General features: G+C 43.8%; 1 protein-coding gene across 1 annotated transcript in view; it reads right to left on the reverse strand.

Moving 5' to 3' along the window:
• Nucleotides 1–17506, reverse strand: part of LOC112857060 (multidrug and toxin extrusion protein 2-like) — a 60218-nt gene that overhangs the window by 26112 nt on the left and 16600 nt on the right. Inside the window, exon 9 of the mRNA XM_086686151.1 lies at nt 269–382. Within this exon, the coding sequence (XP_086542277.1) occupies nt 269–382 (114 nt within the window). The remainder of the gene's footprint in view (nt 1–268; nt 383–17506) is intronic.

Here is a 17506-nt window from a genome sequence, read left to right on the forward strand (position 1 = left end):
TTTCAGTTCTCCCTCTCCGTGACCTTGGCACACTTCTTAACCATGACCTCCCTCGCTCAATCTATAAAGTGAAGGGCAGTGAGGCAGAGCTAAAGTCCCACTGAACTCGAATATGCTTACGGTTGGGCAAGGATTTAATTCTACGCTGAAAACTCCCACGAGAGCTCGGCAGAATGGAAAGGGAGGAGCAGTAAGACCTATGTCCCTTGAGCTGTGGAGACAAGATCCACCAGGTTGTTCTCAGATTTCTGCTGAACCACTGACCAACCTGCAAGGAAGGTTCCGATCTCAAAGGTCCACCACTCAATGCACACCATGAACATACTGGGGACAGCCAGCTGGATGTAGGAGCCCCATTCTTGGAAACAGTCCCAAGTCCACCCTAGAGAACAGGGGAGAGAGAAAACAGCTTTTACTTTTCAACAGTCTCCGACGTCAACAATTCTACTTCCCATGGCTGCCTCCTGCAAAGGGCCAGAGACTGGGAGGAAGCAGAGGTCTCCAGAAAAAGAATGTATTTTAAAGATGTCAAACAAGGGGCGCCTGGGTGGCGCAGTCAGTTAAGCGTCTGACTTCAGCCAGGTCACGATCTCGCAGCCCGTGAGTTCAAGCCCCGCGTCAGGCTCTGGGCTGATGGCTCAGAGCCTGGAGCCTGTTTCCGATTCTGTGTCTCCCTCTCTCTCTGCCCCTCCCCCATTCATGCTCTGTCTCTCTCTGTCCCAAAAATGAATAAACGTTAAAAAAAAAAAAAAATTAAAGATGTCAAACAAGACCAGAGTCTGAGATGGTGGGGACAGAGCTGGCAACACTTAGTGAGACTGAGGCACGCGTATGCCCTGCCACCCACACATTTCACTCCTGGGTACCAATGGCAGAGACCCTCCCATAGAGCTCCAGAGGAACACACGGAGGATATTCCCTGAGGCAGGCTGTGGTTGTGGGATGGTGGGGCATCACAGAGATCGTCGCTGGGAAACTAGAGAAGTAAATTATGATCGACGCGTATTACAGTTAAAAGCAGAACACCAGGTGTATATAAAGCAACACGGCGAGATCTGACATTATACTGCTCACAGGTAACTAACGTAAAAACAGATCTTTTCAGCTACATCAAAATTGAAAACTTCTGTGCACCAAAGGACACCATCAACAGAGCAGAGTCTGGCAACCCACGGGATGGGAGAAAATATTTCCAAATCATGTATCGGATAAGGATATCTGGATATCATCACCAGAATATCTAAAGAACTACAATAAAACAACCCGGACGTCTGGGTAGCTCTGTCAGTTGAACATCTGGATGACGCTTGATGTCGGCTCAGGTCACGATCTCGCAGCCCCACGTTGGGCTCTGTGCTGACGGTACGGAGCCTGCTTATGATTCCCTCTCTCCCTCTCTCTCTCTGCTCCTCCCCCACTTGCACACATGTGCATGCAGGCACTCTCTCTCAAGATAAACAGGTAAACGTTAAAATTGTTTAATGATTTAAACAAATGAGCAAAGGCCTTGAATAGACATTTCTCCAAAGATCTACAAACAGCCACCAGCACATGAAAAAAAATGCTCAACCTCACTAATCAATAAGGAAATGCAAATCAAAATCACAGTTAGATGGTATCTCACACCCATTAGAATGGCTGCTTTAAAAAAGAAAAGGAGGGGCGCCTGGGTGGCGCAGTCGGTTGAGCGTCCGACTTCAGCCAGGTCACGATCTCGCGGTCCGTGAGTTCGAGCCCCGCGTCGGGCTCTGGGCTGATGGCTCGGAGCCTGGAGCCTGTTTCCGATTCTGTGTCTCCCTCTCTCTCTGCCCCTCCCCCGTTCATGCTCTGTCTCTCTCTGTCCCAAAAATAAATAAAAACGTTGAAAAAAAAAATTTAAAAAAAAAAAAAAAAAGAAAAGGAAAGTAACACATGCTGGTGAGAATGTGGATAGACTGCAACCCGCGTGCCGTGCTGCTGGGCACGTAAAATGGTACGGCCGCTATGGAAATAAAGTATAGTGGTTCCTCAAAAAATTAAGAGGTATCACAGGGTCCAGCAATATCACTGCTGAGCATACAGAAAAAGAAATGAAAGCACATTCTCCAAGAGCTACCTGCACACCCATGTTCAGAGCACCATCATTCCCAACACCCAAGAGGTGGAAGGAGAGTCCACATGCTCATTAAGGGATGAATGGATAAGCGGTATGTGGTCCACACCCACAACGGAGTATTCGTCACTCTCAAAAAGGAAGGAGATTCTGACACGTGCTACAACATGAATCAAACCCGAAGACGCTAAGCGAAGACCCAGAAAGACCAACACTGTATGATTCCACCTAGAGGACGTATCTAGGGAAGCCGAACTTAGAGACAGAAAACCAGTGATGGAACAGTAGTTGCCAGGGGACGGACAAAAGGGAGAAATGGAGTTGTTACTCTTTACCGAGGACAGAGTTCCAGTTCTGCAGGATGAAAAAGTTCTGGAGATGAACGACGGAGATGGTTTCACGGCAACATGAGTGTGTTTAATGCTACTTACCTATACATCGAAAAATGGTTATGGTGGTAAATTTCATGTTATGTACATTTCATTCACTACAACTTAAAGCAAAACCACCGTCTACGCTATAAATCAGAGAGGTCAATGAACTTTTTTTCCAAAAAGGGCCAAACAGTAAGCATTTTCAACTTTGCAGACCAAATGGTCCCTGAGGCCACTACTCAAGTCTGCTGTAGCAGCACGAGAATGGCCACCGGCAACGTGTGACGATTAGGTGTGGCTGTGTTCGAAACTTTATTTACCAAAGCAAGCTGTGGCTGGATTTAGTTTGTGGGGCTGTTTGCCTACCTCTGTGAAGTGAAAAAAAAAAAAAAAAAAAATTATGAAAAAAAAAAAAAAAACCAGGAAATCGGAACTCTTATGCTCTTAGGTGAATATAAACATATATACAGCCAAAAACAGTAAGACCACTTTGCAGTTTTCAAAGATACACATCAAAAGACATACATTAAACACAGAGAAGGTGCCTCAAAGGAGGACAATGGGAACTGTGACATGGGAGGGAGAAACACTCCAAAACGGGAGGGGGGGCCCCGTAAGAAATGAGGGTATCAGTGTGTCATGAATTTGAGTATGAGAAATTCCAGGACAAGAGAGGGAGAGAAGGGGAGGGGAAGGAGGCACTGAAAAACACTGAGGAATTTCTTTTTTTTTTTTTTCATGTTTATTTATTTTTGAGAGAGAGACAGAGTGTGAGTGGGGGAGAAGCAGAGAGAGAGGGAGACACAGAATCCGAAGCAGGCCCCAGGCTCTGAACTGTCAGCACAGAGCCCGACGCGGGGCTCGAACTCACGGACCGTGAGATCATGACCTGAGCCGAAGTCGGACGCTTACTGACTGAGCCACCCAGGCGCTCCAACACAGGAATTTCTATAACGTAAGAACAAAGAAAGGCCCCAACAGTCATCTTGCCATTCACCTTCCTGGGTCCCAGCAGGAGAAGAGAGGGGCTGGGACCCCACCCTCTACCCCCAAATTTGGAGGTGAAGGCTGGAGGGGAGAACAACATCAAGAACCAATAGAAAAAGATCCACATGAATTATGAGGTGGCTATGGCTGGTGAGAAGGGTCAGAGGTCAAGGCACAAGTTCCACTGAGCAGGAAGTGTTAGGAGTTAGGAAAGCACTGCCCGTCCCCCACTTTGTCCCCCATCAGGAGACCAGAAAATCTACCTGCCAGCCTGGACCCATGGGTACAAATGAGCCAGGAGCAGAAAGGGCTGCCGTGTACCGGAGAGGGTATGAACCTGATGCAGTCATGGTAAGGAAAGCCTGGGACCAGAACGGGTAGATTTCATTTGATCTGATCAGACATAAAACCTTTAAAAAATGGACAGGCCATGGGGTGCCTGGGTGGGTCAGTCGGTTAAGCATCTGACTCTTAGTTTCAACTCAGGTCATGATCTCACAGTTTGTAAGTTCAAGCCCCGCATCGGGCTCTGTGCTGACCGTGCGAAGCCTGCTTGGGATTCTCTCTCCCTCTCTCTCTGCCCCTCTCCTACTCACTCTCCATCTCTCTCTCAAAATAAGTAAATAACATTAAAAAAAATAGGGCAAATATGTGACTCACAAGGAAGACAACCCCCTTGGGAAATAAGCTCACAGACAAAAATCATAAAGAAACAGATCAAAACCACAGTCTGAGGTAGCAGGCATCGGTCAGACGATGCTTGGTGAAATTAAGTGTGGCTTTCAACGCGTCTAAGGTATCATTATGTGCCACAAAGAATCGGCCAATTAAATTATGACATGGTATTTTATATTTTAGTACAACAACCGCAAGAGGAATTCCAATTATAGACGTTAATATGCAAAAAAAAAAAAAAAAATGAGTCTTAAAATTAACAAAGTATGGATACAGGTATGTTCCATGACCCAGGATATAAACAGATAAGAAATCTAATGCCAGGAAAGAAACTCCACGAAACCAACACATGAAAGATTTCACACCGGATAAAGTAGAAATAATAGGACCATCCAAAAAAAAAATTTTTAAGTAAGCGTTCTTAAAATGTTTAGGGCAGGAGGTTTTGAAATAAGGATGGACAGAAAAAGAACCAAGTAACATCTTAGGAATAAAAGACATAACTGTTGCAAATTGAAAACAAAAAATGAATCAGAAAGTAGACAAGTCACAGCTTAAAAGGTGATTAGCAAACAGAGACAGGAAAGAGAAGATGTCTTGAGGTGCAGGACAAAGTTGAGAGAGAACATACGGAAGAGAAATAAAGCCATCTGGAAGGTGTCTGAGTGCAGAGGACAGAACAGTCAGCAATGGAGAATAAACAGTAGAGGAAAAGGCTAAAACTTTTCCAGAGTTTAACTGAGGCCCTCAGATTAAGAAAGGTTACTGAATGTCTAAGATAATTTTCTTTTTTTTTTTTTTAACGTTTATTTATTTTTGAGACAGAGAGAGACACAGCATGAATGGGGGAGGGGCAGAGAGAGAGGGAGACACAGAATCAGAAGCAGGCTCCAGGCTCTGAGCCATCAGCCCAGAGCCCGAAGCGGGGCTCGAACTCGCGGACTGCGAGATCGTGACCTGAGCTGAAGTCGGACGCTCAACCGACTGAGCCACCCAGGCGTCCCAAGATAATTTTCTTTAAATCCTCGTGCGGCCATGTTATGGTACAAAAAGGAAAAGAAAATCTTTAAAACTACAAAAGATGGGAATGCAAGCTGGTGCAGCCACTCTGGAAGACAGTATGGAGGTTCCTCAAAAAACTAAAAATAGAACTACCCTACGACCCAGCAATTGCACTTCTAGGCATTTCTCCATGGGATACAGGTGTGCTGTTTTGAAGGGACACATGCACCCCCATGTTTCTAGCAGCACTATCGACAATAGGCAAAGTATGGAAAGAGCCCAAACGTCCATCGATGGATGAGTGGATAAAGAAGATGTGGTATATATACACAATGGAGTATCACTTGGCAATCAAAAAGAATGAAATCTTGCCATTTGTTACTACGTGGATGGAACTGGAGGGTATTATGCCAAGTGAAATTAGTCAAGAGAAAGACAAAAAGCATATGACTTCACCCATGAGGACTTCAAGAGACAAAACAGATGAACATAAGGGAAGGGAAACAAAACGAATATAAACTCAGGGAAGGGGACAAAACAGAAGAGACTCTTAAATATGGAGAACAAACTGAGGGTTACGGGAGGGGGGATGGGCTCAATGGGGAAGGGGCACTAAGGCATCTACTCCTGAAATCATTGTTGCACTATATGCTAATTTGGATGTAAAATTAAAAAAATTATATACATATATAAAAAAAAAACTACAAAAGAAAATACTTGTCTACAAAGCCAAGACAGGTTGATGCCAGACTTGTCACCAAGAACAAGAAGGAAAGAGTGTAACATCAGCCGAGCAGGCAGAGTTGCTACCAACTTGGATTTTCACACCCAGTAATATTCAAGAATGAGAAAAAGATAAAGGCGTTTTTTTAATGTTTATTTTTGAGAGAGACAGAGTGCAAGAGGCAGAGGGGCAGTGAGAGAGGGAGACAAAATCTGAAACAGGCTCCAGGGTCTGAGCTGTCAGCACAGAGCCCAACGCAGGGCTCAAAGCCATGAACCCATGAGATCATGACCTGAGCCAAAGTTGGATGCTCAACCGACCGAGCCACCCAGGGGCCCCTATAAAGGCATTTTTTTAAGACATCAACAGACTGAGGGTTTACTCTTTCCAGGCCCTTCCTGAAAGAACTTCTGAAAGACACATATCAGCAAGAATAAAAATAATCCAGAAAGGAGGAATGAGATTCAAGAAGCAACAGTGAAAAAAATTAATGTCTAAAAACATTGATAAATTGAAACACAACAAAATAATGTTTTATTAGCATTCTTAAAAATCTGGAAAAAAAAGAATTTTTAAAAATCCAGAACTAAATTTATGATTAATGATGATACAAAAGATAAGGTGCATTATCTGGGAACAGAACAGAGATCAGAAAAAAGCACGTATCTTAAAATATCACAAATGAGCCTTAACAGTTGCCTGTACAACCAGCATCCTGACTTCTCTTGGAAACTCTTAATTTTCATTCAGGCATCCACGGCTCCTTTGCATTCAAATTCCGAAACACCTACCCTGGGACTTCCAGTTACAGGAGTCAGTTACTTGAACTTTTAACGGTTAAGCTGATTGAACGAGTTGTTTGGTTTTTGTAATTTACAGCTGAATGTATCCTAACGGAGGCAAGTACGCATACTGAAAACGTAAGAATATTTGAAACCGCCACTGTAGTCATTATTCAAGTGCGAATCAGCAGTGGATGCTAAACCACCGGATGAAAATTTACTGGAGTCCCAGACAGTCAAATCCTCTCTGTCGTGTTACAGATTACTCTCTAATTACAAAGGAGAAAATGTATATTTCCCACGAAGGAATCTGGCACTCACTACCTCAAGCCAAACGATCAAAGCCAGCGCCACCTGCGATTATAGGTCTCGGATTAAGTACACACCACCCTCTTCATAGTATTCCTGCCTAAACGCTTTAATCGGAATCTGCTCATGAGGAAACTAACATGAGGGGAGAAATCCAGAGTCTAAGACATTCACTGAAAAAAATGGCATAGGCTCTTTGAAAAATCAGCGCCAGGAAAACAAAAAAAGATGGGGAGATTGTTCTATTTTTTTTTTTAATGTTTACTTATTTTTTGAGAGACAGAGTGTGAGCGGATGAGGGGCAGAGAGAGAGGGAGACACAGACTCCGAAGCAGGCTCCAGGCTCTGAGCTGTCAGCACAGAGCCCGACACGGGGCTTGAACTCATGCACTGCGAGATCACGACCTTAGCCGAAGTTGGATGCTTAATGGACTGAGCCCCCCAGGCGCTCTGGGAAGATTGTTTTAGATAAAAAGGGGCTAAAGCAACAACAACCAAAGGTGATGCAGGGACCCTCACTGGACCCTGGATCATAAAAACAGGTATGGAGGGGCGCCTGAGGGGCTCGGTTGGTTGAGCATCCGACTTCAGCTCAGGTCATGATCTCGCAGTCTGTGGGTTCGAGCCCCACATCGGGCTCTGAGCTGTCAGCACAGAGCTCGGAGCCTGCTTCGGATTCTGTATCTCCCTCTCTCTCTGCCCTTCCCCCACTCATTCTCTCTCTCTCTCTCTCTCTCTCTCTCTCTCAAAAATAAATAAACATTAAAAAAATTTACAAAAAAACAGGTATGGAAATTTGAATACAGAAGGCACATCTTAGGACATTAATGAATATCACATTCAATAACGTGTTCTTTTTTGTTTTCCTCCACGACCATATGGTGGTTATTTGGGAGAATGTCATTTAGGAGAGACACATGCTGAACTAGCTGGTGGCGAAGTGTCATGTCTGCGATTCAGTACATGGCAAGACACACACACATAAAGGGAAAAACAGAAACAAATAAGGCAACATGTTAACGATCAGGAAATTAAGGGAAAGAAGAGTCGCATGACCCTTAAACCATTCTACTTTCCAGTGGGCTTGAACATCTTGAAAATAAAAAGTTGAAGGGAAACATGAGAAAGCGCTTGGGACTGTAAAACAATTAAAAACAGTTTAGCATACTAAAAAAAAAAAATGGCAGCTAACATTTGTTGAGTGCACTTTGTCACAGTCTTTGTTCTAAACCCTTCACAGGGATAACTCAGTTAAATCCTCACAATAATTAAAGGATGTAGGCCCTATGATTTTTGTAAAGCTTATTTATTTCGAGAGAATGAACACGAGTAAGGGAGGGGCAGAAAGAGAGGGAGAGAGAGAGAATCCCAAGCAGGATCGTATGGTCAGCGCAGGGTCCGATGCGGGGCTCAAACTCACAAACCATGAGATCACGACCTGAGTCAAAGTCAGACGCCCAACCAACTGAGCTACCCAGGTGCCCCCGTAGGCCCTATTTTTCATTATCATCATTTCACAAAAAGGGAAATGGAGACACGGAAGTTAGGTAGTGTTCCCCAGATCCCACTTCAAGATGGGACCTAACGGCGGCGATCTGGATCCAGAGTCACCACGCTGAACAACATGCGGAACAAGGTGCCCCCACCTCCCAAATCAAGAGTTACAGTAAAAAAAAAAAAAAAAAAAAAAAGAGTTACAGTAAGAGTAAAGACAGAAAGAAAACCGATTACAAGTAAAGAAATAAGAGAGGAAAAAAAAGCAAGGTAAAACCATGAAATAATAGGGGCGCCTGGGTGGCGCAGTCGGTTAAGCGTCCGACTTCAGCCAGGTCACGATCTCGCGGTCCGGGAGTTCGAGCCCCGCGTCGGGCTCTGGGCTGATGGCTCGGAGCCTGGAGCCTGTTTCCGATTCTGTGTCTCCCTCTCTCTCTCTGCCCCTCCCCCGTTCATGCTCTGTCTCTCTCTGTCCCAAAAATAAATAAACGTTGAAAAAAAAAAAAAAAACCATGAAATAATAGAAAACACAGAGTAATTCCTAGTAAGTAGGTCCTAATACGTTTTAATGACAATAAATGCAAACGGGTAAAGGCACTGATTAGAAACTGTAGATTCTTAGAAGGAATAATGCCATATGCTATTTAGAAAAGACACACCTAAAACAGAGTGACTCCTTGGGAGCATAGATAACGGCAGCGAAGTGTGTGGGACGAATCGTACTGTCATATATTACTGATGCAAGTTGCCGGGGTGCTGGTTCACGGCAATCAGTTTCAGGGGGCCAGACAGACCAAAGGCCCCGGACCTTATGAAACCAGACCCACACAGGCCCCACGGACAGCAAGCAGTTGCAATAGAAGCTTTGGGCTGGACTATGGGGACCACACACACAGAACAAGGTCTTCAAAGCTAAGTAAACAACAGGCTGGATTGTGAAGAGAAAACAATTAGGACAAGTATTTACGGGACAGGAGGGACACCGGGCTGAGAAAAGGGCATCTGAATGGGCACAAACAGTACTTTGGAAATACCTGATGTAACCCTGAGAGTCGGACGCTTAACCTACTGAGCCACCCAGGCGCCCCTCAATTGTTAACTCTTGAGTTTGGGGGTCTTAGTTACGTAAGTACTGAGAGAATATTTAGAAAAATGTTGGTCAATATTTAAAGAACGCTAAACAGTTAATAATTTCACAGCAGATAAACCAATCCACACCCAAATCCTACCCACCTCCTAACATTAAAGGATCTACCAACCTGGGATAATGACCTAGATTTGCAGAGGGTCCCAAATAGGCATCTGTGTCTATAAATAAGTGTTTGGATGTGGCCCTTTTTCCTCCACCGTTAAAACTAAGGGGTGAAGGGAGATAAAAACAAAGACAAAAATTGAGCAAAGAGCTAAGAATTACTTTACATGGTATGTATAAGATCACCTTCCTTATTAGCCACCTCTGCAGAGGCCATTAGCCTGCCTCATAAACGATGGTTTAGGTACAACGTAAAGTATTTATGATGGTCCAGAAAAGGTCCACGGAGGCTGAGAGCACATTAGTGACTGCCTGAGGCTCAGGATGAAGACAGGGTAAGGGCAGGGAGGGACTGCAGTCACAAGAAGAAACATCCTCAAACTGGATTTTACAGCGTCTGTATCATATGCCTCAACGAAGCTGTTACAAGATACGGGAGTTTTCCTCATTTTGACTTTAAAACAAGAAGAATCAGAAATGATTAAGAACTGTGATCTGACAAGAGAAAATGGTTGAACGTTGTCTACGTGTAGATGTGGACGCTGGGCAGAATGAGGCTAACACGTTTTCTAAGATTCCATTCCATTTCATTTTTGAGAGAGAGGGCAAGAGAGCAAAGGAGAGGGACAAAGGACCAGAGAGAACCTTAAACAGGCTCCACGCCCAGTGCAGAGCCCGATGTGGGGCTCAATCCCATGACCCTGGGATCACGACCTGAGCCAAAATCAAGAGTCAGACGCTCAACTGACTGAGCGACCCAGGTGCCCCCGATTCTGCTTTTAAAAGTGAAGAGAGGGGCACCTGCGTGGCTCAGTCAGCTGAGCGTCTGACTTCGGCTCAGGGCATGATCTCACAGTCCCTAAGTTCGAGTCCCGCACCAGGCTGTGTGCTGACAGTTCAAAGCCTGGAGCCTGCTTCGGACTGTGTCTCCCTCTCTCTCTCTCTCTCTTCCCCTCCCCCACTTGCACTATGCCCCTCTCTCTCAAAAATAAACACTAAAAAAAAAAAATTTTTAATTGAAAAGAAACAAATGAAAGGAGGCTGATTATAAGACTTAAAGTATAAGGACCTAAACTCGCTTCTCTTTTATCACTGTTAACAGATTCGTTTTGTTTTAAAAAGCGCACATGAAGTTTTTCTGACTGTAAGCAAACTCTGATTTCGATCTGCAGCATTTGACTGAAAATTAGCATGCCACAGTTTCAATTCACTTAATTAAGAAGCGTTTACATCGATCAGTAAAATGATCGACTTTTTGGGGCACTCTGTCAAGCAGGAGCATGCACAAAATCTCGCGAGATAAATGAGCATCCAGGGTGAATGCAGGAGAAGAGCCAGAGCTGTTGGCGTTTCCTGAGCACTTCATGGTTCCCAACTGCAGCAGGGACCGCTATGTGCCTAGCAAAACCCACATCCTGATCCTTCACAATCTTTCACAGAAATAAACTTACAAGTTTAGGGGCCATGTATCCATTTCTTGCAGCTTAATATGACCATGGGGCTATGTGGTGTGGGCACCTGTCAGGAACTTTTAACACACTTAAAGGGGGTGTGTGAATGTCCTGTTTTCCTCCCTCCTCCTTCCTACTAACTGGAACATAGTAGCATCTTGGTCCATGAAGTGACCTTGGGAGTGGAAACTATATACCGTGGAGAAGTAAGATAAAAAGAGCCTGGAACCAGGACTTCTATTAACCTATATAGTACCCCTTATGGGTAGATAGAACACCATGGCATAGAGCTTAGCCAGCAGATCCACCTTTGTGCTAAGAAAAGAATGCTGGGGGGGCGCCTGGGTGGCTCAGTCGGTTGAGCGTCCGACTTCGGCTCAGGTCATGATCTCACAGTCTGTGGGTTCAAGCCCCGTGTCGGGCTCTGTGCTGACAGCTCAGAGCCTGGAGCCTGCTTCCGATCCTGTGTCTCCCTCTCTCTCTGCCCCTCCCCCACTCTCACTTTGTCTCACTCTGTCTCTCAGAAATAAATAAATGTAAAAAAAAAATTAGAAAAGAAAAGAAAAGAAAAGAAAAGAAAAGAAAAGAAAAGAAAAGAAAAGAAAAGAAAAGAAAAGAAATGCTGGGGGCGTCTGGGTGGCTCAGTCGGCTAAGCATCTGACTTTGGCTCCGGTCATGATCTCATGGTTTGTGAGTTTTGAGCCCCATGTTGGGCTCTGTGCTGACAGCTCAGAGCCTGGAGCCTGCTTCCGATCCTGTGTCTCCCTCTCTCTCTGCCCCTCCCCCACTCTCACTTTGTCTCACTCTGTCTCTCAGAAATAAATAAATGTAAAAAAAAAATTCTTTTTTTAAAAAAAAGAAAAGAAAAGAATGCTGGGGGTGCCTGGGTGACTCAGTCGGCTAAGCATCTGACTTTGGCTCCGGTCATGATCTCATGGTTTGTGAGTTTTGAGCCCCATGTTGGGCTCTGTGCTGACAGCTTGGAGCCTGGAGCCTGCTTCAGATTCTGTGTCTCCCCCTCTCTCTGCCCCTCTCCCACGTGCACTCTCTCTCTCTCTCTCTCTCTCTCTCAAAAATAAACATTAAAAAAAAAAGAAAGGAAAAGAAAGGATGCCGCAGCCCTGTGCTTCGAAGGATGTGTGGCAGTTGAACCCTGGGTGGGATTCCGGCCCTCCCTCCAGATGGCCCCACCTTTGAGAGCTCAACCAGTAGTGCCAGCCCTGCACGTGACCGTGACACTGCAGACAGACATCACAGCCCTAGACAACTACCGCTGAATTTCTTGCAGGTGAGAGAAAAAAGAAACTCCCACGTTTTTAAAGACACTGTTATTTGGTTTTCCTGTTATTCACAGCAGAATGAAATCCCAACTAAAACAAACACCATCTTTAATCTTTAATTCCTTTGTTTTTTAAGTGGCAGAAGGAAAAGAAAATGTTAACCCATGAAACCTGGTATTGTAAATTATGGTGTTATGTTATTCTCTATACTTTCTCTGAACTTTTAAATATTCAGTATTTTGTGAATATTCAGTTATTCTCTGAACTTTTAAACATTCAGTAATTTGTGGGCCGCCTGGGTGACTCAGTAGGTTACGCGTCCGACTTCAGAGTAAGTCACAATCTCACGGTTCATGGGTTCGAGCCCCGTGTCGGGCTCTGTGCTGACAGCTTGGGGCCTGGAGCCTGCTTTGGATTCTGGGTCTCCCTCTCTCTCTGCCCCTCCCCCACTCTCACTTTGTCTCACTCTGTCTCTCAGAAATAAATAAATGAAAAAAAATCTTTTTTTAAAAAAAAGAAAAGAAAAGAATGCTGGGGGTGCCTGGGTGGCTCAGTCAGTTAAGCATCTGACTTTGGCTCTGGTCATGATCTCATGGTTTGTGAGTTTCGAGCCCCATGTCGGGCTCTGTGCTGACAGCTCGGGGCCTGGAGCCTGCTTCGGGTTCTGGGTCTCCCTCTCTCTCTGCCCCTCCCCCACTCGCGATCTGTCTCTCTCTGTCTCAAAAATAAATAAACATTCAAAAATATGTATTCAGTAATTTGTGACTTAGTGCTATAGCCACAGGGCCAAAATCACAAGATACAGAATCCAATCAGAAGCCAGTTACCAGGAAGGACATCAAAGGGCTACGGAATCTAATCAGTGATAAAGGTGGAGGATCTGATAACAGAACTACGTAATGAGGCGAAGCTTTGAATCTAATCAAATGGCACGACGGGAAGTGTTCTTACAGACAGAGGGGCGAAGAAATGTAAAGAAAAAAGGAAATACAAGAGCTGAGCAAGCCAAGAAACCCGAGATACTCAACACCATCTGCCATCAGGCAAATGAAAGTCAAAATCCCAAGCCACCTCTTCCTACCTAATAGGATAGCTAGAATTAAAAAATAATAATAAAATAAAAAGAAAAATAAAGTAAGTGCTGGTGAGGATGTGGTGGGAATGTAAAATCATGTAGCCAGTTTGGAAAACAGTCGGGCAATTCTGCAGATGGTTAATCACAGAATTACCATATGACCTAGTAATCCCACTCCTACTTATTTACCGAAAAGAACTGAAAGATATAGCCACACAAAAACTTGTACATGAGTGTGGACAGTAACGTTACTGAAAATAGCCAAAAAGTGGAACCCAAATACCCATTAACTGTTCAATGGATAAGTAAAACATGGCATCTCCATGATACCATGTATGACCGACTGAATATGATTCACCTGTGTAAAGAAATGGAAATACTGATACAAGCTACAACATGGATGAGCCTTGAAAATATCAGGCTAAGTGAAATAAACCAGTCACAGAGGACCACCTATTGTGCGGTTTAAGTTCTGTGAAATGTTCAGAACAGGCAAATCCATTGACAGGAAGTAGATTAAAGGCTGCCAGAAAGATAATATACACATCTAAGAACTCAACAAACTGCGAGTGAGATCAACTCAATGAGATCCACAGCAAGACACATTATAATCATATTGTCAAAGAATTTTTTAAGGCAGCAGGAGAGAAGTGACTCATCACGTCCAAGGAATCCTCAAGATGATTAACCTACAGTTTCTCATCAGAAACCATGGAGGCCATAAGGCAGCGGAATGACATATTTAAATTGCTGAAAGAGGGGTACCTTGGTGGTTCAGTTTGCTTAAGCATCTGACTCATCGTTTTGGCCCCAGGGTTGTGGGATCTGACTCATCATGACCCCAGGGTTGTGGGATCGAGCCCTGCATTGGAGCCTGCTTAAGTTTCTCTCTTTCCCGCTCTCTCTGCCCCTCCCCTACGCACATGAGAGTGTGCATGTGCTCTCAATCAATCAATCAGTCAATCGCCAAAAGAAAATAACTGTCAACCGAGACTTCTGTATCTGATGAAAATGGCCTTAAAAAATGAAGCAGAGGGGCGCCTGGGTGGCGCAGTCGGTTAAGCGTCCGACTTCAGCCAGGTCACGATCTCGCGGTCCATGAGTTCGAGCCCCGCGTCAGGCTCTGGGCTGATGGCTCAGAGCCTGGAGCCTGTTTCCGGTTCTGTGTCTCCCTCTCTCTCTGCCCCTCCCCCGTTCATGCTCTGTCTCTCTCTGTCTCAAAAAAAATAAATAAACATTAAAAAAAATTCAAAAAAAAATATATATATAGATTCTATATCAGTAGTAACCCAAAGAGAACTGGGGTAGGAGCCCAAAGAGAGCTGGGGTGGCTAGACTAAGATTAGACAAAATAACTTTAAGTCAAAATCTATTATAAAAGACAAAAGGACATTATATACGTGTGTGTGTTTAATATTTATTTTTGAGACACAGAGAGAGAGAGGGAGAAAGCATGAGTGGGGGAGAGGCAGAGAGGGAGGGAGCAGGATCTGAAGCAGGATCTGCAGAGCCCTATGCCGGGCTCAAACTCAGGAACCGCGAGATCATGACCCGAGCCGAACTTGGGACGCTTAACCTACTGAGCCAGCCAGGTGCCCCTGAAGGACATGATACATTGATGAGACAGTCAGTTTATCAAGAAGACACAACAATGATAAACAGGCAGGGGCCAAACAACAGAGCCCCATAAAATACAAAGCAAACATTTACACAACTAGAGAATTAGACAGTTCCATAAAATAGTTGGGAGACTCCAGTACTATTTTCGGTAATGAATGGAACACGTAGACAGAGATCACTAAGGAAAGAGAGGACTTAAAACAACACTATGCACCAGACTTGTACAGAGCTCTCCACCCAACATCAGCAATACTCTTCTCAAGTGCACACGGGACATTCTCCAGGTCAGCCCATGTGTTAGGTCACAAAACAAGTTTAGAGTCGCTTGGGAAGACTGATCTCATACGAAGTATCTTCTCCAACCACAACAGAATAAAGATAAAACCAGTAATATAAGGAAATCCAAAAAATTCATATACATGAAAAATTAAACTTTTTTTTAAATATTTTATTTATTTTTGAGAGAGAGAGAGAGAAGAATGCAAGCAGGGGAGGGGCAGAGAGAGGGGGAGACACAGAATCCGAAGCAGGCTCCAGGCTCCGAGCTGTCAGCACAGAGCCCGACGCCGGGCTCGAACCCACAAACCGTGAGATCATGACCTGAGCTGAAGTTGGATGCTCAACCGACTGAGCCACCCAGGTGCCCCAAATTAAACACACTCTTAAACAAAACACAAGGGACAATTTGAAAAACAACTCTGAAGGGGCACCTGCGTGGCTTAGTTTGTTAAGTGTCACATTCTTGGTTTCGGCTCAGATCATGATGTCACACACAGTTCATGAGTTTGAGTCCCACATCAGGCGTCAGGCTCTCCAGTGACAGTGCGGAGCCGCCTTTGAATTCTCTCTCTCTCCTGCTCTCTCTGCCCTTCCTCCTGCTCTCACCCTAAATAAATAAACTTTATTAAAAAGTGTAGCAAAAGTTCAACGGAAAAAAAACACACCACACTGAAACAAAAGAAAACAAATACACAACCCACCACACTAGATGAAGTGAAGGAGTACTCAAAGGGACATTTCTAACTGTAAATGCCTACATTGCAAAAGAAAAAAGCTCTCAAATGGATAAAATTAATTTTACACATGGAGGAGACGGAAAAAGAGCAAATTAAACCCAAAGCTAGAACAACATAAATAATGAAGATTAAAGCAGAAATAAATGAAGTAGAGAATGGAAAAATAACAAGAGAGAACCAGAAAACCAAAAACCGATTCTTTGAAAAAATAAAACAAAAACAAACAAACGAAAAGAGATCAACGAAATTGAAAAAACTTTAGCTAAACTGACCAAGAGAAAAAGAACAAAGGCTCAAATAACTAAAATCAAAAATAACAGTGGGGATGTTACTACCAACCTCACTTTAATAAAAAATATAAGAGAGTTCTAGGAACTATATGGCAACAAATCAAATAACTAGACGAAATGACAAATTCCTAGAAACACACAAATTACCTCAAGTGACCGAACACAAAGAGAAAATCTCAACAAACCTTTAATAAGAGACTGAACAGGCAATCAGAATTTCCCAACAAAGTCCAAGACCTTACGGCTTCACCGGTGAATTAAAGCAAATATTTGAAGAACTGACACCAATTCTCCTCAAACTTCCAAAACACAGAAGAGAAATAATGGTACCAAACCCACAGCCTCGTTCTGAGGCCAGCATCACCTCAACACCAAAGCCAGATTAAGACAACACAAGAAAAGAAAATCACAGAACAATATCCCTTATGAATATAGATGTAAAAATCCTCGACAAAATACTGGCAAACCACACCCAGCAACATATTTAATGATCGCACACAGTGACCAAATGGGATTTATCCCAAGAACACACGAGATGATTAACATCAATCAATGCAATACACCACATTAATAAAATGGAAGAAAAAACAAAGAGTGATCATCTCAGTTAACGCAGGGAAAAAAAAAAATCCAACACACTTTTATGAACAAAAACACTCAACAAACTAGGAATAGGGGAAACTTTCTCAACCTGACGAAGGGCTTCTATGAAAAACTCACATATGTCATATCAATGGCTAAAGTCTGAAAACTTTACCCCTAAAATCAGAAACAAGACAAAGATGTTCACTTTTGCTACTTTTTTTCAACGCTGCACTAGAGGTTGTAGTCAGAGCGATTAATCAAGAAAAGAAATTAAGAGGCATCAAAACCGGGAGGGAAGAAGTAAAATTATCTCTATTCGCACATGGTATGATCTTCTATAAAGAATCACCCAAAGAGTCAACCAGAAAGCCTTCGGAGCTAATGAAGGACTTCAGGAAAGTTTCAAGGTACAAGATCAACGGAAAGTAGACTGGAGGTTACTGGGGGTCTAGAGGGAGAAAAAAATGGGCAGTGACTGCTTAACTGGTACAGAATTTC

The sequence above is a fragment of the Puma concolor genome, chromosome E1 (genome assembly GCF_028749965.1).
Source record: "Puma concolor isolate L17-30 chromosome E1, mPumCon1.1.hap2, whole genome shotgun sequence".
Classification (NCBI taxonomy): Eukaryota; Metazoa; Chordata; class Mammalia; order Carnivora; family Felidae; genus Puma; species Puma concolor.